We start from the raw sequence: 21,569 nt of genomic DNA, 5'->3' as shown, positions 1-21,569 counted from the left end.
GCAGATGCCCCGCACGAAGCCGGCAGTGAAAGTACCTCGCAAGTATCTTCACAGCAGACTTACAGTGAAAAGGTACCTCTGCGGTACTTGTCTCTTTTCTGGTTCAGTCGACCTTCTATGACCGCATCAGTGACTATAGCAGTCATACTATGTATATAGAGAGTGTGTATGTATGACACTGGAGGAAGACGCAGAGAAAAAGGAAAAAAGAGAAGACCAGGGGATGCCGGCTGTTTCCATGTCAATTACACAATAGCATTATTAATCAGAGACCACCAGTCTATATATCCCGTCCCATAACTATATATTCTATACCAATAGCCACGCCATGCATAGAACGCCGGAGTTAGGGGTTAAGCAAGGAAAAGAAGTAAAAAAGAAGAACAACTAGTAAAAAGGAATACAGAGACTGCCTGCAGTTATAGTGCAGCCAATGGTGGCCACCGGTGAAAGCATTCATGACGAACCGAGAATCTTCGAATATGCATCCTCCACGTCCTTTGCAATCTCCATCAGAGTGACGATGATGATCTGATGGGTGATGTTAGGCAGCCGATCACGCTGCAACCCAATCCATTCCAACGGTGGCGTGGCCTCTCCCATGTCTCGAAGCTGGGGCGTCTCGATGACGGCTGGTTCTATCGGAGTGTACGTATACCGCGACTGAGGGACGTTCACGACGGCGGTGATCTTCTCTTGCCCGTTATACTCGCCCTCCTCGCCTTCTGCCTTTGGTCCGCCTGTGATCTGGACGGCGGCCTGGGGGAGTGGCTTGCCCAGTCGGGTCGCGAGGGCGCGAGAATGGGTGCTCCACATGCCTCTGATAAAGGCAATGCGGGAGTAGTTCCAGCCAACGTCGACTTTGCCCTCGAACGAGCTCTTGAAGATATAGTCGATATGGTTGGACGCCGGCACCTGCCAGGTTTCCATCGTCGCAACCACCCGGGGAACGTTCAGGATGGTTCCTCCTCGAGAACCGGTTGCGCGGCTGACGATCTCGTCCACCGTTATGTCGCTTGTTGCAGGCGGCCCCGGGCTGTTCACGCTAGCCAGCGCAACGCGGAGCTGTCCAAGCGTCATTCCAAGGCCGGTGTGTGTCTTGCCATCTTCGATCACAACTGAGAACCGTGCCTCAGCGTCAAGAGCCTCCAGTTTGAAGAGCTGATTGTCGTGGAAGTTGTTGGGGAACGCTCCAACTCTGATAGCCCGTAGGTTGACCACAACGCTTGTCTGGAGAGATATCGGTAAGTTTATATCGCTCTTATCACTCTTCACGGCCGGTATCGTCGCAGACTCCTCTGGGAGCTCTCCAGGTGAAAGTGTTTTCCGATGTAGAGCGTTTTCTATCTCCCTCAGGGATGTTTGATACGCAGCTTTCTTCTCTTGTATCAACCGTTGTAATGTTTGATATAGACCCAATCCCTGTGCGGCCGTCATAGTAGTGCAGAACACGTGTAGTTTATCGCCTTCGAGAACACTGACAAGGCGGTCATTACTCTTTCCGTCGTCGTCTCGGACATTATACATGAAAAACTCGAAAGAGTTCACGTCTGCAGCGAAAAAGGGTAGGTATTCAAACGATGCCTCAGCCTGCAGCTTGCCGATTCCGACCGCTGCCTGAATGAGAGGAGTCTGACCGGTCGAGATCACACCGTCTGGCCATTCGATGGACGTGCGTACCTTGAACTTTGAAAGTTCCACAAACCCGCTCAGTCGCCCGCGGCTTTTGATTCCAACAGTTTCAAAGCCAATACACAGGTTTTGCTCCCAATCAGATGTCTTCTTCGATGATATCCAGAGGTTTTTTATTGTGAAATCTGACTTCCCTATTGTTTGTCCCAGGTCAAGTTGTATGTCCAGTGACTCTATCGCCAGCGTTGAGTTCCAAGGGAATGCGCCGGTGGCGGCCATTTGCTGGTATCTTTGAACCATATATGCTTGGATTTCTGGGGACGCTTCATGTGTAGGGGCTGGCCGCTTAGGCTGGTCATCTTGGGGTGTCCAGATTTCACGGAAAAGGAGGAAATCCTGGGCTTGTTTTGCATTCATCTGCAGCCTTGTTGGGCTGATCTTGAGAATAGCAGAAATACCGCTGCTAGAACTGACATGTTTGCTGTTCATCATTGATACCACAATAGAGTCCACCTCAAAGCTCGCGGTAGATTCATTGGAATAAACATGCTTCACAGATGCTTGTAACTTATCAAAGGCCACCAACACCGCAAAGAATCGTCGCTGCTCTTCCGACTGCACCGTGTTAATCGTGATATTGACATCTTCGAAGCCGGCTGTAGCTGCTACTCGTGCAATTGGTTGGCAGCTTAAGGTGAATTCCTGTTTGCGGATCCAGAGCCCAATGCTCAGCTTACAACTCCCAAGTATAGTTGTTGGGTCCATGGATATATCTTGAGACTTGTTAGCCTGTGCCACCTCAACACGTTCATCCCTCTTTTCTTGCCTTCCAACGACATCCTGTATACTTGATGAAATCTGTGTAAGAAGCGGCACTACACTCGGATGAAGTACATTGGAAGATCCGTCAACTTTCATTTCTGCTTCAAGAATCGGGGTATCTGCTTCTGAGCTCTCATATCGAACCTTCAATGCAACCCCGGGAGCTCGAAGAGTTGCTGTGGACACTGAGTCACCCGACCAGGCTTGTCCATATCTTAGGTCGTTTGATCCTGTGCTGTTCCTGTTGCTTGGCGCGGTAGGAGCGGACTCGCCAGCACTATACCTTCCTTGAAGAGTGACTATCGCTCCAGCAAAATCCGCATCAACCAAGAGTGAGTCGAGTTGCTTGAACCCAAGGGACTCCTTCGTTACGTTAGGATTTTCGATGAATTCAGTGGTCCATAATGATTTAGCCTCACGAACTTTTTCAACGGCGGATGCCAATGAGTTTTGCAGCAAACTGGCCGGAATGATAAAGTCTGATGTGGTTCGTAGATCAAGCGCTTTCCCAGCAGCATGCAATGCCAACTTCCACTTGGAATTAACAGACAGGAGTGAAACATTGAACACTGCCTCTGGGAGTAGGGCGGAATTTTGGGATCGTTTCCTCTTGTCGTCGGAGACAGGCACCATCTGCAACTGCATGTGCTGAATACGCAATCTTGCAGCGTTAGTTTTCTTTGTCGCAAGCTCAACCTTGCTGATAGAGAAGACAAGGTCTTCCATGCCAGCACCATGATAGGAAGAATTATCTAACACTAGCCAGCTAACTTGAATATTGGACAGCTGTACAGAATAAGTTGCATCCAAAAATGCAAGGGTATCTCGGTTGCCCTCTTCGCCAGCGGTAGGGCTAGTGGTAGTAGTGGCGGTATGCGCTACTTCTTTCTTCTTTCTCCGCGGGAACGAGATCTTGCGAATTTTTCTTAAATGCGCAATATCTTGAGATATGTCGATAGTCTTGATGGTTTCCTGCAAATGAGCGACAATGTCGACTACAAGAGAAGCCGTTTCGGCAGATATTTCAACCTCTAATCCTGAGCTTGTTAGATGGAACAGTCGCATGACCTGTCCATCAGGCAAATCTTTCAGTGACCCGCTAACTCGGGCACCAAGGGCAACTTTTCCATGGGAAATGGTCTCATATATGCCTTTCTTCTTAACACTGATACCAATTTGGGACATGTATATATGAAACTCTGGCTGTGTGTTTCGGATCCCCTTGACAGCGGAGTTTTCCATATGTACTTGAATAGTCCTGAATTCAAGAGACATATCTGCGGAGTGATCTTTTGTCCTTAAACCAGGAGAAGTAGCATGAGTCCTGATTCCAGCAAAGGTAAGCCGTACTTGATACACAATTCCTGGCTTTTGGATATTCATTTTCACTGGCTGCGCGGTTTTACCACTTGATAAAACCTGGTTAAGGTGTGTCTTGAGCATATTTCCGTCATGAGTTAAATCTTCAATAAAGTGTGATATTTCAGGTCCATTTATGGCACCGAGAATATTTTGTATAGCACTTGCATCAACATCCACAATTTCAATAGTAGTGTCTATATCTACGAAAACTGGATCATGTGTCATATCCAGCCGTACTCTCCCATTGATAGGAGGGATTGCCATTGAAGATAGGATGCGTAGGTTCCCATCCTTACTTGACTGAATTGTGTGGAGGTTATTTTTGATATCGTAATCAACCTCGAATTTCATCCGACCAAGAGGTGTAACTGATAGTCGTGCTACATCTCCTCCAATGGTATATTCGACTGTTGGAAGTAGCGCGATGCAGATTTGGTAATCGTCGAGAAAAGTTGCAACATGAAAATGATGAATCTCTTGCTTGGATTGTATCGAAGAGCCCATCTCTGAATATGTATCGACAGAAGAACCAATCACCCCGAGAACCTGTTTCAGTTCATCCTCAACCACACGGTCAGCCACATGGATGAGTCCCAGTGGGTTTTCAGTCACCTCATATCTTAGTTTTTCGCAGGTTGCGGCACATTTCCAGTCATGCTCGATATGTTGATCCCGTTCTTGCGAATGGCGTGACAGAAAAATGTTTGGATTATGAAACTTCCATTCCATAAGAGGGTTTGAGTAGCTGATGACATGAGCCGAGGACATTTTGGATGCCAACATCACGCTTATAGTCTCTTCTGTCAACGCTGGGTTTGACCGATGGATTATGGATGCTTTTAATGCATTCCCTAGCAAGGCAAGCCTCAGGTTGATTCCATCCAGTCTTGCAGAACCTTTCTCCGCTACGAAAATAACATGGACCTCATGCTCACCTTTGGGTGCATCACCAGATTGATTCATTGGCTCACTTTGAGAGGCGCTTGACATGAAGGCGAAGTTAAGATCGCTTGATAAAACCCGCTCTAAGACTTCGCATAGTTCCCAGTTCAACTGTAAGGATACGTTTGAACAATGGTTTTGTACAACCAATAGCTTTGTCTTTAGACTAGGCGAAGAATCCCGGGTTTTAGCCCCAAAACGGATTGTAGTTGACATACTTTCGAGGTGAAAACTGTTCTCTCGCGGACCCGGGCCGAGTGAGACATGAGTTGATCGCAAGAAAACCGCGGCATCAATCTCCTTAGGATGATCAGCTGTCCTACTGGCTACATCATCATCCTCGCCCCATAGGGCCTTGACGATGAGGCTTTTCTTAATTGGGGTCAGTTCCCAGGAGCGCCAGGTCTCGAAAACCGAAAGAATAACGTCTTTAACATCTGCCGGGTAGGAAACTCGGTCATTCTGACAATCCGTTCGCAGTTTTTCCTGTTCTTCTGTTGTGATTGATTTGTATATATTACGAAGCCGCGATATGATCTTCCAAGCATCCTCAAGCCTTAGGTGTGGCTTTGTGACCCTGAGGGCATAGGATAGACGTGTCATAAATTGCGGTTCAGGCATATTTGCACCTGCATTTGCGAGATAATGAACGAGATAGAGGAGACGGTTCTCGTGAGCCTCAAAAATTTGTTGGAAGGCGGCTGAAATGGAGCCAACCACCTTATTCGTTCGGTCCAGCAGAAGGCCGAATTTTGCAACAGACTCATTGGATGACATTATGCGGATATTTTGTATCTGAAGGCGAGACTTTATATCTTTATCCTCAAGAAACAGGAAGGATACATCGGATATTTTGCATACGCATAAGCTTAGTTCCGTGGCAGCGTCTATGTTTTCTTCCTGAGCAGAGATAGATATGGAGCGTACTGTTATATGTGTCGTAAGTGATTTTTTGGGTTTCATAGAAATGTTAGCATCTAGGATAGCTTTTTCATGAATAAGAGCGCGAGCATGTAGGAGATCGATATAGTATTGGTCCCTGACGGAACCTGTTGGGTCATTCGGTTCTAGGAGGGGGTTGAGAAGTCGAATACGACATAGAGGAAGCTCTAAAGAGAAGGTAGAAATATTCCGTACTTCCTTATTGGCAGACTTTTGCGCTCGAAGTGCCGCACTTGTCAGCTTCGCCTGGAATGAGTCGAGAATCTCTATAGGATTACGGGGCTGAATTGACTCTAGGAGAGAAGATAAGGCATGCACTGCTTCCGTTGAGCAAAAGCCAGTCAAGCCAGGCTCTAATGTGCAAATAATACAGGCCTGGGCTCCCTTGAGGCTGTCATAGGCGTCAGAGCGGCCAAAACCAGCTTCCAAGGCTTGTTTTTGGCCGATAACAAACTCAGAACTTGACGGCATAGGTGGAACATTCGTTTTATCAGGCTCAATGTGATAGAAATGGAATTGCGGCATAGCCCATGTGGTAGAGGTAGGTCGAACAAGGCGACCTCTGGGTATATACTGATCAGGTGTAGGGTTTGTGCTAGATGACAAGGGAATAGTAATCAAGTCAGAAAGCCCCTTCAATGGAGATTGATGCGGAGTCTGATAATACGGACTACGTCTAGGGGTTTTTGGGAACCGGACAGGTTCGGGCATAGAGGGAACAGGCATGGTAGGAGGAATAAAGTGTGGAAATGCCTCGTCCTCAGTGGGAATATCAAGTTCGTCAAAGAGAAGCCATGGTGTACGGTGGGTTCGCGAGTCATGCTTTCTGATATGATTTTGCTGTAGGGAGCGATAATGCTCAAAGTCTTCCCTCTTCCCCAACGTATTGAGCTTCAGAGCTGTTTGGAAGCAGGCGTAGGTCTTGACCGGCTTTCGAGATATAGCCTGAGAGCGTGCTGATTTGCGGTCCACAATTGCGACAACCACGTCGGGAACAGTCAAGTTGACGAATAGGGACATTTTTAAACCACATCTGTCATTAAATTCGACATCAATAGTCCCTGTACTGAATAGGAACGCTGTCTCTTCTGCCAATACCCACACCTTTATGGCCTTCACATTCGCGCGCAAGAAAGTAACATCATAGACCCCAGTCTGTAAGGGAGGTAAGGCATTTTCATCATCATCAAATGAGAAAGCTAAGGATTCAAAAGCTGACTTAGCAGATTTCACGAACGAGGGAGAGCATTCGCCAACTATAGATCCCACTTGAAAGTCCCAATTGCAGGCATATGTAGGCTCAGTTGGTGGAAGCCCAAAAAGCCTATGGCCAAAGATCGCTAGGCCGTTTATATAGAGTTGAGGACCGGTCCTAACGGGGGGAGCGCCTGGATTTTCTGATAATACTGAGATTTCCACAGGCGATAGCGAGGAGTGGAAATCCATGTAATAGTTCGTAAACCTCACATCTAGGTTTAGAGATGCTGCCTTCAATGCGAGGTTCTCATTCCTATCGTATAAACCAGCAGGAAGAAGAACTTTTAAATCATCCGCGGCAATGTGAAGAATGACGTCTAGGCCATTGGTGACAGGTGCCGGGTTAGAGCCACTGTGCCCCTGAGCGGCCCCAGAATCAACTGCAGCTCTATGTTCATCAAACGTCTTGAAATGAATAGTTCTGCCAAAGTAATTCTCGTTGACATCAAGGAAATTTTTCAGTATAAATCCGTAGAGGTAGAGGTATGGTGCGCTGCCAGATAAGTTGATGATTGCAACATCTGTTACTTTCGGCGATGTCAAGCTATACCATGAATAACTCCCGTCAATTTTAAGAGTATCCAGTCCACCAACAGGTCGATCATCCAAGAACGTACGCTGCGTGTTCCACAGAGGGGTTGAGAGCCTCAAGTCGCCGTTTGAGCCTTGGATGTCAAACTTAGCAACGTTACGGTTTGCTTTATGATAAACAATTGGGATCTCTACTCGGGCAATTAATATCTCTCCTTCGATGATCAGGAATGAGTTATCATCGAGGTCGGATGGATTATTTATGATGTTCAAATCATTCACGTTTATCAAGAGCTTGAAATCAAGGAAGGCGAAAGAAAGGTGGTATTTGATCGGAACGAACGTATAAAACTCCTGGAAAGGCCCCGAGGTCCAGTCAGAAATGAGGTCTGTGAGTAAAATCAGATGATCCCAAAGTAAAAAGAGTTCCAGTTTGGTGCTCTCTACATCAACAGACCAGTTGTGCAAGCTGTTCCACTGCAGAGGATTCGAGAGATCACAGGAGATGACCTGACGGTCACTTTGCCACAATATGCCATGATTCACACTGGAGGACATCTTCGTATGTCGTAGGTCAATGTCCACTTTGTTGCAATATCCATGGTTACTCGCAAACATTGCCATCGAATAAACAATAGTCGAACCCCGATCTACCCTAAGGGATAACCAGCCGAACGGTCTGATATCAGGCCCTTGAGTTCCTGCCTTATCAGCTTCATTCCCCCGAGAACGATCCTTGTCTTTTTTTTTCGCTCGAGACATCCCTCGCGACTGGTCCGCACGCCCTTTCCATTGCCAGTCCTTTGATGACTCTCTTGTGGGTATACGAAGCGTTGTAGTCTCATCAATAAGGATGTTCAAAACGAAGGCAGTACTTTGTCTCATTTCTCCAGGTTTTAGTATGGGCGTAACTTGCGAATCCCGGTATGAATTTGGGATAAACACACTTTGGAGATTGATGCGTTCACGATCTGCCCATGGCCCATAGTTAAGCAGCCCACCACGTATGGTTATGTCCATTCCCCATTCGGGGGGCTCTGCACCATTAATATTATAAGGAGTTGACTTATCGGGAGGTTCAGGACCGGTCTTGGAGATTGCTACGGGGCCCCCAATATCCCAATAATAGCGGAAATAGACACTGGGAGAGTCTAGCAACGTTGAGAAGCGCCCATACTCAACTGAGCTCCACCCTTCATGTTCGTCTTGCTCTTCCTCATCGAGATAACGTGTAAGACCTAACCAGCCATCTTGATGGACCGCTCCAGAAGCAGGTCGGTTTCTTTGATCATGTCTAGGATGAAACGATTCCACTGAGCTTTGAAAGTAAGGAATTAAATCGCAGACGCTATTCCATACCCTGCGCCTGTGATCTCGATACCGTCGATGCAAGCTGTACATATAGCCACGGTTTTTAGACTCCTCGTTTGTAGCTTCTATCGAGCTCGCAGCGGCCAATTGTGACTGTTTGTAATCCGGATTTGGCTTCATCTGTACAATGGGGTGGGAGAGGTCATATTCAAATATTTGTTTATAAACGTCAAGAGGACCAGAATGCCCTGCATCGATTTTCCCGACGGCCTTATCAAAGGTCAAAGTGAGTATGGTTTTTGTGTTCTCGTTGCCCAGCGCCAGTGCTCCTCTATAACAATCCATAGATATCGGAAATAATGATAGAATCTGAGGCCCTGATCTCTGCTCCACATTCTGAAGTATAGAGGAGCCCCCGACATTTCCATTATTACTCGATAATCCCTTTTGCCTCTGTGAGTTGACATCCTTTTTGGAAGAAGGGGTTAAAGGTTCAGATGGGCTGGAAGCAGCGGCCTCATCATCGATATCGCCATTGCTGGCATCCGGCAGTGATGTTCCTCCATCCCGTGTAGCAGAGGAATCGCTCCCCCCGTTAGCAGGCGGCACCAATCCGAACCCAGCAAGAATCGAATCATAGGCAGGGCTCCTGTTATACACAAACCATTCCAGGCCGTTGATGGTGACTTCAATCCGGGGGGATTGTTTTTTCTTATTCTCGGTACCAGCATGTTTGTCCCCATCCTGTTCGCTTGCTGGGTGTCGAGCTTTGCGCTCCTGGTGAAACGTATTTCCCGGTGGCACTGGCCGAGACCAGAACCGCCAGGTTATGTAGCCGGTCTGGACAAGGATTGTTTCATTTTCGCCATGATACCGTATCCCCTTGAAAAATATTCGTCCAGCCAGTAGCGAAATTTGAAGTGCATGTATGTCAATGTAGACCCGATAGTAATGCCAGGTATAGGCACGAACTCCGTACGATACGAGGGTCGCAAATAGACGGTTAAAATAGAAAAGAAAGAAAAGAGTCCTATCACACCAATAACTCTCAGTCAGCTTTGTGTATATTTTTGCGGAAGAGGATATTTAAAAACGTACAGAACTCCGCTCACAATCAGTTCAATTAAGAACACCCTACATATAATAATTCTTAGCAAAAGCACAAGCGACTCGAGCAGGCGATCAACATACCAGTTAAATTGAGGGACTGGAGTAAGTGACTCTGGGGTCAGCTTGCCGTTCGCAATCTGGTGCTCTGGTGAGGAGGACATTGGTCATATGCATTTCGAATCGCTCAGTCGCATCGCCGATGAAGGGTGTGAGAACAAGAACAGCTTGCTCTGAAGCGCACCATCGTATATTCAGTCCATAGGTGTATTCCACGGCCGTTGCGAGTGAGTAGGAGGCCTTGTTAATTGCTTGTAAGTGGGTGAAGGAAGAAGACGAAGACCAAGAAGGGGCTCCGCGACGTCACGCGTTTTTTTCCTTTTTAGTCAAACCAACCAAAAACGATCTGGAAGCTTTGCATGGAAATTACGAGCTTGTTTACATATTTTTTTTTATTTTGCTGCCTACATCATGACTTTCCTAACGCAAGGTAATTAACGCTGTCAGACATTATATTACCGTCATCGATAGGTTATAAGGGCCTTTTGGTTCTGTTATACGGCGTTGGATGGCCTTAGACGGCCAAAGTCGACCGCTCCTAGATGTGAAGGGAGGATGATGGTATAGCTTGACCACCAACGCCGTCGCATAGCAAAAGAGACAGGATGATGCTCTTTAGCTCAAATACTGGAGGTACAGGCTCCAGCCTGGCTAGAGCCGCTATTATTGTGGCCGGTGTGGCCTCTCTGATGGCCTCGCTCATCTCATTACTGTACGTTTGACCTCATTTCGCCTGCTTGCTTTTGCATATACTAACAGTATCAATCAAGGTCCATCTGGCTTCAGACGTAAGCTCCACCATGCCTCTCAGAGGTCCTATCGACTTTGGTTGCTTATATTATATATAGTAAAAACTACCGAAAGCCTCTCCTCCAGCGATATGTCGTCAGAATCCTCTTGATGTTAGTGAAAAATCCACCTGGTTGGGGGCATGATTATGTACTAACACTCACAGGGTGCCTATATTTGCGATATCATCCTGGACAAGCATAGTATCGTTGAAAGCAGCAGCCTGGGTTGCACCCATTCGAGATATATATGAAGTATGTGTGCTTTCTATACAAGTGACAACGATTGCTGACTCTGGCTCTTAATAGGCATTTACCATATATACTTTTTTCCAGCTGCTGATCAACTTCCTCGGAGGAGAGAGATCACTTATCATAATGACTCATGGCCGTCCTCCAATCCAACATACCTGGCCGCTGAATCAGTTTCTGCCGAAGATTGACATTTCAGACCCATATACTTTCCTGGCTGTGAAACGAGGGATCTTACAGTACGCGTGGTTGAAGCCGATACTTGCTCTGGTTACTATCATCCTTAAAGCTACCAATACCTTCCAAGAGGGCTACATCGGGCTCTCCTCCGGTTATCTTTGGGTCGGAATCATCTACAACCTTAGCGTCACAATCAGCTTGTATTCGCTCGCCTTGTTTTGGATCATTATGCACGATGACCTCATGCCTTATAGACCCGTCCCAAAATTTCTAAGCGTCAAGCTTATCATATTTGCATCCTACTGGCAAGGATTCTTTCTTTCTATTCTTCAATTTCTAGGAGCGATTCCCCATGGCCCGGAGGGTTATACACCAAATAACATGGCGGCAGCAATTCAGGATCTCCTGATCTGCTGTGAGATGCCTATTTTTGCACTCATGCACTGGTATGCGTTCTCGTGGCATGACTACGCAAATGCATCCATCTCCTCCGCCCGAATGCCCGTTAAATATGCGATTCGCGATGCGTTCGGGGTAAAGGATCTAATTGAGGACACCAAGGAAACTTTCCGGGGTGAAAAGTACCAGTATCGGTTTTTTGACTCGGAAACAAACGTCCTTGCTCACGAAGAATCGCGGTCACGAATGGCTCGTGTGATGGATGGTATGCGATACGAAAGAGGAGGAAAGGCTAAGTATTGGATCCCCAAGCCTAAAGAAGCGAATAGCCGTACACCACTACTAGGCCCTGGATCGTCGTCCCGGAGAGAGTCTCATGCCAGCTCGAGCCGGATAAGGGACGAAGGTCAGCGAGATTATGATATTGAAGAACCCATTCTTAATGACGAGGACGAGATGTGGTTCACCAATGCACGCAAACTTGAGTTTGGAGACTGGAATGTATGTAGGAATGCTTCGGTATGCCGCTTCAAGTTCAGGCCCTTCTAATTACGATATAGTATCCCGTTATCACGACGAACGAGGTATACAGGGAACAAGCATGGCAAAGGCAGCCATCCGTTTACTCAAGCCGACGAGGCTCAAGCGAAGGAAACAAGATCAAACGCCCAGGAAACCGCCAAGGCAGACGTCACCAGCACTCTGGAGAAGGACAGTCAGGCTCCTCCAGTAGCATCAGAGTAGACAAGGCCAAGCAACCGGCTGCACCCACAAGAGGGTCAAGCGAAACGAGCCAGTCAAACAGCTCATCTCGCCAACTCGCAGACTTGGTGGAGGGTGCAGAAGACGCACCAACACAGAGAGCAGGGGATCGAGATCGGCTTCCTCGTGATACCACAACACGAGACTATGCACAGGAACAGCCATCCATGTGAGTTTCTTCAGAAAAAAGAAAGAAGGAGAGAGAGAGGGAAAGCCCTTGCATTGAAGAATGTTACCACTAATATCAATGCTAGGATCGATACACAAGACACTAACAAGGTATTACCGTCGCTACGATCAAATCAAAGCGAGAACCCTGACTCTTCTAATTATAATACACCGGGGGACTTCGGCAGCTACCAACATGACGGATCCAAGCCAGGAACTGGGGGGTACAGCGGTGTCTTTGATGATGAACATGATGCCTGGAACACCTCTGGTGCAACCAAATAGATGGGTTCGCCCTCCGTTACACATCTGGTGCATAGTAAATTAATTTCTTGGAGAAGCAAATTTTGAAGCTGCGGAGTATATTGGCGTTTCTTCCATCACCCCTGGATGTGTTTTCTTTTTTTTGTATTGGTATTATCCTGGGAATTACATACACACACGATCTCTCACTGCTGCAGCGGCTCTTTTTTGCCCACCGTCCGCCAGCCGTTTAACGACGTCAAAAGAGCTCCCTCTCCTCTGAACTAAGATCAGACTGCCATGCAGATTGACACCACAACGCATGGCTTCCATCGACTCTCGATTGGACACGACCCTGTCCTGGCAACCTTCGCTACCAGGATCATCCTTGTTGGCTTCCCCCTCTCATTTCAGCGAACGGGAGCGGGTTTCCAAGTCAAATGCCCGACATATTAAACCCTTGGCGATGCTGGCAAACATCGCACATAAAACTTAGATACGCACTGTCATCCACCGGCTCTAAAACACCGCTGATTTCAACGTAAAATTGTGATGGAACCATGTCGGCTGCATACACAGCCCATCCAATTGGCCAACGCTCATGCGAGGCGCCTGCGCCTGCCCCCTCACTGATATGAAGGAAGGTCCCACAGATTGGCCCTCCAGGAACCCTTCTCCAGGGTGCGTTTCCCATATATTGGCAGAGCTTCGCACTCTCTAAATGCACGTTATCTCTTTTCTAGAGAAGCTTGCTGGGCCCTTTTACTGGCTCCCCCATCGTCATCTTGAAGGTTCCAGGAGAACTACCATGGACACAGCATTCCAAGCATAGGGTACGATGGTGCTGGAGTGAGCAAGCTCAATGTTCACGGCCTGGCTTCCCTCTTGTTCCTGGTGCATCTGGTCAGAGGTCGTTGAGCAGGCTCCTCCTCCCCAGGTGCACAACGGCACGAATAAGCATGAGGGTATGTAATAGCGTTAACCATGCTGGCGGTGTTGGATGAGTCCATTGCGGGCCAAATGTGCAAGAAAAGAAAAATTCTAACGTATTCTTAGGCACACGAGATGTTATCACAGTATGTGCTGATCAGCCCCGTCCGGTGGCTCCTATGAAGCTGGTCCTCTATGAAGACATTCCTAGTAGTCCGCGTGTCGATTCACGCTATTCACTACTGCCCACTCTGGTCACTGAGAGCAGGAGCCTTGCCTCCAGAGCATCAAATAGAGCAAGCGTCTTACTCAAGAACAAGAAAAAGCCACAACATACATCAGTCCGCAAGTTAAATATCAGTGGCCCGACGGACTTCCGCCATCTCACTGCGAGAAGCTCACCTATTCCCAGACGCCGCCGTCAGTCCTTTCGACCATTGGAACTGAGTATCTATGCTCCGGGGAACCAATTGCCAGACCTGCCGGCATTCGAAAGCTTTGGCCTAGACAACTTTAGCTTGGAAATAGATGATCGGGATAGCTCAAAATCCTCAGATCCGACCCCAGATTCAACTCTAGCTCTACCGCCCAAGGCTGTTTGTCCATCAGAACGTAAGGATGACCATCAACGCTCAGAGTCCTCTCCATTGGCTGTTTCCCGAAAGCCAGTAGGCACTACATCGGTTAGAAATTCGTTATATATCGAAGTTCATGATCGTCGCCACACAATGCCAGACCCAGAAAAGTTTCAGAACATCCAAAACTCTCTCTATCCACCCCGAATGAGTTGTGAGACTTTAAACGGCTACCCGCTCTCACTCGATGACCTCTCCAAGCTGAGGCAGATCGATCCTGAAAATCCTCTACCTTGTATCAATTCAAGTAGAGGCAACAGCTCATATACTCCCACTCCAACACATCACCTCACTCGCTCTCGCACCATTACAGAATGGTTTTCTACTAAACCATACCACAACCGTCCAACCTCAAGTTTCCGCTTTGACGTATCACCTTCAAGAGCGCGTACTCTTAGCGGCTCGACGATGGTCTCATTAGCTAATGCATCCACAGGAGGGTATTCGTCCCGAAACCCCTCGCTCTCAAGCTCGGTAATAATGTCAACTAACACCCAGTCACCTCTCACCTTCAACACGGTAACAGAGAAGGATTATGAGGTTTGTGATTTGGCTATGGGCTATAAAACAACACCACGGGAGGCTCGTCCAACTACCCATGCAAGGCATCAGCCCAGAACCACTGTCAAAAAAGAGTCATTCTATAATATACCCCTAGGGCCAAATGATATTGGAGTAGCATACTGATGGGTTCCTCGTTTTCGTTTCACCTACATCGTTTCCCTAATCTATATTTTTGGGTGTAGGAGGCATATTTTTTTCATATTTTCTTCAATACCGCTGATACCTCCTGCCTTTTATCTATGCATTCTTATTCCCCCTCCTTACTTGCTTAATTTTTATATATATTTCTCGATTTTATTCCCCCACTATAGTGGGTATCTATCGGGAGGCGCCGGAATTGTTGATAATGGCGGGAAAAAGGGGTGGCACATATTTTGTTATGGGCAGTGGAATCTAGGAGGAATATATACCCCATAGAGCATGCAGGAAGATGCTTCTGTTGTTCGATAACTTCAGTTAATAATTAAAAACTAGTTGGGATTTTCCACCTCTCAAGCCATATCATCATCACTTATGCAGATATTCCCTCTTTTCTAGTTATCGAAGAAATAACTTCTCTGATAGCAGGTATGACTGCCCTGATATCATCTTCGTTAATGTTCAAATAGGTCGCAATCCGAACTGTTGAAGCATCCATTGCGCCCCCTTTCACCCCCATGGACAGCAATCTTGTCACAAACTCAACGGCTGTAGGGTGTCCATTCTGATCTCTAACCTCAAAGTATACTAGGTTAGTTTCCACTTCCTCAAGTTTGATGTTAACGCCGGGGATGGCTGATATCAGTTTGGCCAGTAACCTGGCATTTGCATGATCCTTAGCAAGGCGAGTAATGTTGTAATCCAAGGCGTATATACCGGCCGCTGCAACAATACCTGATTGTCTCATTGCGCCCCCATACCTCTGCTTTAACTGCCACGCGTTTTGAACAAAACCTGCAGAGCCACAAAGCACCGCTCCTATCGGACATCCAAGCCCCTTTCTTAGGTCAATCCAGACTGAGTCGAACGGTTCAGCATACACTGCTGCTGAAATACCGGTAGCCGCAACAGCGTTGAGCAGACGGGCGCCATCCATATGTGTTGCCATCCATATGTGTTGCCATCCCGGCCTGTTTGGCAACCGCAGCGACCTCCTGAAGTGTAGACAGAGGCCATATTGCTCTACCGCCTAGATTCGCGGTCTGTTCAACGCATAAGAGCCTGCTTTCAGGAAAATACCTCGATGGAGCTCGAATGGCGTTCCTAACTTGCTCGGCTTCAAAAATCCCGCGCCGTCCATCAATTGTACGGATCATGACCCCTGAATTCGCGGCTGGGCCACCTGCCTCGTAGTTGATGATATGGCTTGATCGATCACAGATGACTTCATCTCCCGGTCGACAGTAGACATTAATGGCAATTTGATTGCACATTGTGCCAGACGGGAGAAAGACAGCAGCCTCCTTTCCGAGAAGCTTTGCTACCCGCGCGCATAGTTCTATGGTCGGCTCATAGCTGTTGTAGGGGATGATTTGATATGTACAAAGGCTGGAGAATTGAATGATAACTCTTCATCCAACACAGAGAGGGAGCGAAGCACTTTTTATTGCCCTTGAAAGGGACTTTGAAAATGAAAGTAGCTGTCAATCCCATTATAGGGCTGTTTGTCAAAGAAGGCTGTCATTCTGACTGTTCTCAACACGCCCTTTGGGAGCTAGATTTATGGATCTTGACAGAGAAGACTACCGTATGTATAGCGCTCTCCGCAGAATAGGTAGAAAGTGTTGTTCGATCTCGTATTTCTTCCTCGCCTTGCGCGCAGGGCGAGAGCTGCAATATTTGATTGGCTGCAACCAGTCGGCATTGAGTCTATACAACGTGTTGTATAGCCGATTTTATTCTATACACAAATTGAGGCTTCATTAAACAATATATAAGATTCTCTGGCCAGTTCTAGCCAGCGGTAAGAGTTATTTATATGCGCAAAAATGCCCAAATCTGTGCTGGATGGTGGATAATGGAAACAGAATGAACCGGAGATATACAACACATTATTTGGTCTTGGGGTGTATACAACAATGGTTTGGGTATATAACAACAAAATCAAGTTTGCGTAGAAGGATAAAAGAGAAGACAAAGCTATAAAAAAAAAAAGGAAACGCGAAAGGCCATGTCCTCTAGCAGTTAAAACAAAAGAACTAGTCGTCAAGTATCTGAGGCTCATTTGATACCCGAGAAATATCGCCAGTGTCGGTTTGAAGACCTAGAATCTTCCATGTTCTCCCCATAACGCCCTCGTCTCCGTCAGTCCCTAGACCTTTCCGTGGAATATCGGTGAAGGCAGGCTGATCCACCGGAAAGCCAATACGGTCGTCCGGTTGGCCACTTCGTTGGCCGCTTCGTTGCATGCTGTGACTTGTATTAAGCCTCTTCACTTTCCTATTTTTTACAACTTCGTCCTTCCATTGGTTCCATTGTTCATAATTTTCACGTTGCTTCATGGCCTGATATTTGGGTGTCGATTTGACAGGGCGCCATGCAAGGCGATTTGCGGGGTCTGAGATGTTGCTTGCCTTGAGATCCACAATATTGGATTCCTTGGTCAGCCTGAGTAAATGGCTAAGGACATCGCGGCATTCAGCAGCCTGCTTGTGCCTATGGTCTGGCTCGTGTTCGCTGGCCGAAAGCTTGGGACGAACCAAGGGAACGTCAAGCCAGGAACGCATATGATTGCTTCTCTGTACGGAATACGGATCAAGAAGATGAGCACGCTTGTTGTCATCCCGAATGTAGCGTATGGCGGATTGGAGGCTGGTAACTTCGGCCCGTAAGGCCTCGTTTTCCTTCATGATCGACAGAGAAGCTGCAGCATTAACAACACCGCCTGTGCCAGAGCTTCCGTCCGATTCAGACGCCTGTTTCAGTTTTTCTAGTCGGCTTCTGTATTCATCCCGCTCTCGCTCTATAGCCTGCATGTTTTGAGACTGTCGTTCTACAAGAGCAACCAATTCATTTTCCTTGGATTGTAGGTTCTCAATTTTGGCTTCCAGATCCTTGACAACTGCCGCCTTCTTACCAGCCTCACGCATCCGAGCTTCAAGAAGTTCAATCTTAATAGACTGTTCTTCAAATACTCTATCTTTCGCCCCAAGCGCGTTGGAGGCCTCACTGATTTCATTTTTCAATCGTCTGATCTCCTCCTCAGTGTCTGGGGATGTCTCCTGGCTGGCTTTGAGCATCTTGGAGCGAGCAACCCATGGAGACTGCCTTCTGTCAAACTCTACCGTTTGGGATAAATCAGAGGAGAGGTTCGATGTCTCGTCAACATAACCTGTCAAAAGGCGAAGCTTATTCGCGATAACAGCAAGGGCATCGCTTGTCACAGATTCTCCAGGAGAACCTCCAGGGATGGAAGAGATTGCGTCAGCCATACCGGTCAACACTTCTGGATATGTGAACGGCTCAGTACGGTCATCATCATCGATAAGCCGCAAGAAACTATTTCCGATGAGTTGAGTCAATGCTGATGTCTCCTTGGCTGCCTGTTCCGTGGACTCAAATGTCTCCTTGCATTCCTCTGTAAGAGCTAGAGATCTTGTTCGCAATTCCTCCAAAGAGCGAGTGACTTTACTTGATGCAACCTTTATTCCTCTTGCTTGCTGAACGAGTAGATCGATTTTCTTGTAGAGATGCTGGCTTTCCTCATCCTCCGGTGAAGGTGGTACTTTAGACTGAATTTTTGACTTCAATTGAGAAAGAGAGGACGCAATGTTGTCCAGGTAAGTCTGCGTCAGCATAGAGAGCATGTACATCTCATTCCCACTGCCTTCAACATGCTGTGGTATTAGTGTTTCTGCTAAGTGCGATAACAGTGCAGTTGATCGTTGGAGTTCATCTGCGCAAGCCTTCTCGTTCAATTCTCCTTTTTTCAAACTTTCGATCCAAAAGTTCAAGATGCGCTCCACTGGTTCAAGCTCATAGAGAGCTCCATCAAAGGAGGAGAATTGTTCGCTTGAACAGCCATCTATAAAGGTAACGAATCTGTCACAAAGCAAAGATATCCAGGTAAGTTTTTCAAGGACTTCATAGGCTAGGAAGCCATCTCGCTCAGGAAAGCGGACCGAGGGGTCCGCTAGGCGTTCTCTGACGGTATTACTCATTATCGAGGCTTTGAATCCTACTCGTTTGAATCGAAGGAGTGCAAGGATCGGGTTTCGTTCGCTCTCATAGTAGTCAGGTAGATATAACTTCAGAATGGACAGATGACTGGCCGACTCCTCCGCTTCCATTCGACCTAACTCTACATCGATTGACTTAACTTGCGCTTTAGCAGCAGATGCCTGGAGTTTCATGTTTAGATCCATCATTGCTCTTGAGCGCATAGATAAATCAGTAGCTTCAGTCTCAGTGATTTGTTGAGAGGCTCGCATGTCTTCGAGGTCGGTTTGCAAAGTTGAGACCAGCTCTCGAAACTTTGATAAAGTATATTCAAGATCCTCAATGACAGCATCTTGCTGGGAAATCTTTCGATTTTGCTCATGATAGATGCCCTCTCGAAAGTCAATCTCCTCTTGCAGCTGCTTCTCGGATTCCATATGATTGAGTTCGAGCTCATCGTTCAGTTCCTTTAAACTCTCAAGATCTTCGATGATAGCCTTTAGCTCGTTTACCTCCTCTTGGTACTGCATATTTTTCTCCGTGAGCTCTTCAATCATCTCTTCTGCGCCTAACGCCTCCACTTGTTGCTTAAGATCCTCCATGTTTGCCTCTGATTCAAGCAATTTCTCCTTTGTAGACTCATACTGGGCCTTGAGGTTATTGTAGTCCTTCAGCTCTTCCTCTAGCTCTTTAACCTGGTCCCTTAGATCAGCCTCTTGCTGTTGTGTCATATCACGGAGACGGATTAGAGCTTCACGCAGCCTCTCATTTGTCCGTTCCATCTGTAGCCACCCCTGACTTGACTTCTCTTCAGGGCTCATGACTTGGCCAAGCTGGTCGTTCTCTTCTCTTAGAACCTCTACCTCAAGTTCCAACTCCTCAGTTCGGAATTTCAGAGCTTCATATTCAGCTTTGATGGATTCCGCTACTTCCTCGGCCATCTCTCGATCCAAGGCAGCCATCTCGAGAATAGATTCATGTTCGGCTTGGAGCCTCTCGACTTCCTCGACTCTATATTCAGCCTCCTTCAACTGTTTCCTCAACGTAGTGATTTCTTGTTGTTGGGGTTGATACTTTTCTCTGAGCTTTTGGATGATAGTCTCGAATTTGTCTCGCTCTGCCCTGTACGTTTCCACCATCTTTAACTTCTCACGATCTTCTCCCCGTTTTTTCTCCATGATCTTTAGTTTTGTTTTCAGATCATCAAGCTCCTTCAGCAGTGCATTGCTTCCAGAAACAGATCTCTGGCTCAATGGCGACGGTGTGGGTCGTGCTAGGCTTGGTTTGACGACATCAAGTTCTGGTCCATCTGGAGGAGAATTCGAACGCGAAGCCCCCTCGCTTTGCTCGCCTGAGCTTGCATCCCCCTTGCCTATCACTGGCGATTTCGCAATGGCTGGCTTAAGAGACATTCGTCTGGATGTGGCTGGGCTTGTAGTCGTACGTGAAGAGGCCAACCCAGACCTAGCTGGTTTGGCCGCAGGTCCTGACATGGATTGGCGTAATGACGACCGAGTACTAGATGATGTAGGTGTGGGGGTAGGAGCTGCCGAGCTACGGTTAGACAAGCTCGGCCTAGGCTTATGGCTGGTAAGAGTTCTTGGGGCAGAAGATGAGGTTCGCGACGCAGCAGGCGTGCCTGGGGCTGCTAGCTGTTTTACCGGAGACTTCGTAGGTGACTATATACATATATGATGCTGTTAGGAATGGGTCTAGCAAGAGGAGCTGAAAATAGTTAAGCTATAACTCACCCGCAATGAACGACCCAAAGCTCTTGGAATGGGCGAAGGACTCGAAGCACCCGAGCTCGGTTTCTTTGCCCCAATCGTGGACGACAACAGGCTCAGCCGTCTTGATCCAGCTGCACTTCCTGAGGCTCCTGAGGACACTACCATCGAAGTTGGTCTTCCCCTGCCGTCAAGGCCACTCTTGGGCGCAACTTTTGGTTCTTCTTTCCGGGGCTGTTCAATAACCTCTATAATAGCAGGTGCCCGGACGAACATGCCATATCCGTATTCACACTCGAAATATCTTTCTCCTTGAACCGAGCCATCGTTTTTCCCAGTTGCGTCCTCGAGTTCTAACCCGATCCATTCTCCAGAGGCAAAACGCGTTGTCCCAGTATACCGAACTCTCGCGTGGCGGCCGTCAGCAAGTTTGATGAGTTGGCCGGCGGTAAACCCAGCCATGATGTTGGACGGCAAACAACCTGAAAGGAAAACAAGAAAGACAGCCTTCTCCGCAGGCCTGGCGTTGTTCAAGCAAGCTGTTCTTCTTCTTCTGCTTCTTTGGCTTGCTTGTTTTTTTTGGGCTTTAAGGTTGTTGCTTACTTTCTTACGTAAGCACCAGGAACAATCAAGATCCAGTGCTGTTTTAAAGCTTCTCAGGAGAAGTCATGGCCGCTTTAAATCAGGGAGCAATATCACGTTTGGAGGATGAAAGAGAAGAATGAAGAAGCTGATATGGCTAGAAATATGACATTAATCAGATTCACAGTCAAGTAAGCGATGCTATATGCATTATAATTCAACACACATCTTGCATA

General features: G+C 47.3%; 5 protein-coding genes across 5 annotated transcripts; 2 read left to right on the top strand and 3 right to left on the bottom strand.

Moving 5' to 3' along the window:
- Nucleotides 1–456: 456 nt before the first annotated feature.
- Nucleotides 457–10,070, bottom strand: MCYG_03499 (conserved hypothetical protein; the record flags this gene model as incomplete). Its single annotated transcript, XM_002847947.1, has 3 exons — nucleotides 457–9,829; nucleotides 9,898–9,933; nucleotides 9,991–10,070. The coding sequence occupies 3 exons, from the start codon at nucleotides 10,068–10,070 to the stop codon at nucleotides 457–459; spliced, it is 9,489 nt and encodes a 3,162-aa protein (XP_002847993.1).
- Nucleotides 10,071–10,377: 307 nt separating this feature from the next.
- Nucleotides 10,378–12,800, top strand: MCYG_03498 (DUF300 domain-containing protein; the record flags this gene model as incomplete). Its single annotated transcript, XM_002847946.1, has 7 exons — nucleotides 10,378–10,396; nucleotides 10,606–10,678; nucleotides 10,726–10,754; nucleotides 10,960–11,009; nucleotides 11,091–12,086; nucleotides 12,146–12,516; nucleotides 12,545–12,800. The coding sequence occupies 7 exons, from the start codon at nucleotides 10,378–10,380 to the stop codon at nucleotides 12,798–12,800; spliced, it is 1,794 nt and encodes a 597-aa protein (XP_002847992.1).
- Nucleotides 12,801–13,620: 820 nt separating this feature from the next.
- On the top strand, nucleotides 13,621–15,010 carry MCYG_03497 (conserved hypothetical protein; the record flags this gene model as incomplete). Its single annotated transcript, XM_002847945.1, has 2 exons — nucleotides 13,621–13,723; nucleotides 13,815–15,010. The coding sequence occupies 2 exons, from the start codon at nucleotides 13,621–13,623 to the stop codon at nucleotides 15,008–15,010; spliced, it is 1,299 nt and encodes a 432-aa protein (XP_002847991.1).
- A 388-nt stretch (nucleotides 15,011–15,398) lies between these two features.
- MCYG_03496 (threonine aldolase) lies at nucleotides 15,399–16,299 on the bottom strand (the record flags this gene model as incomplete). Its single annotated transcript, XM_002847944.1, has 2 exons — nucleotides 15,399–16,055; nucleotides 16,135–16,299. 2 exons carry the CDS (start codon nucleotides 16,297–16,299, stop codon nucleotides 15,399–15,401), a joined length of 822 nt encoding a protein of 273 aa, XP_002847990.1.
- A 765-nt stretch (nucleotides 16,300–17,064) lies between these two features.
- On the bottom strand, nucleotides 17,065–21,213 carry MCYG_03495 (dynactin; the record flags this gene model as incomplete). The annotated part of the gene is made up of 2 exons (XM_002847943.1): nucleotides 17,065–20,703; nucleotides 20,776–21,213. The coding sequence occupies 2 exons, from the start codon at nucleotides 21,211–21,213 to the stop codon at nucleotides 17,065–17,067; spliced, it is 4,077 nt and encodes a 1,358-aa protein (XP_002847989.1).
- Between the last annotated feature and the right edge of the window lie 356 nt (nucleotides 21,214–21,569).

This window comes from Microsporum canis, genomic scaffold (genome assembly GCF_000151145.1).
Source record: "Microsporum canis CBS 113480 supercont1.3 genomic scaffold, whole genome shotgun sequence".
Lineage (NCBI taxonomy): Eukaryota > Fungi > Ascomycota > Eurotiomycetes > Onygenales > Arthrodermataceae > Microsporum > Microsporum canis.
This window is presented reverse-complemented; position numbering and strand designations above follow the sequence as displayed.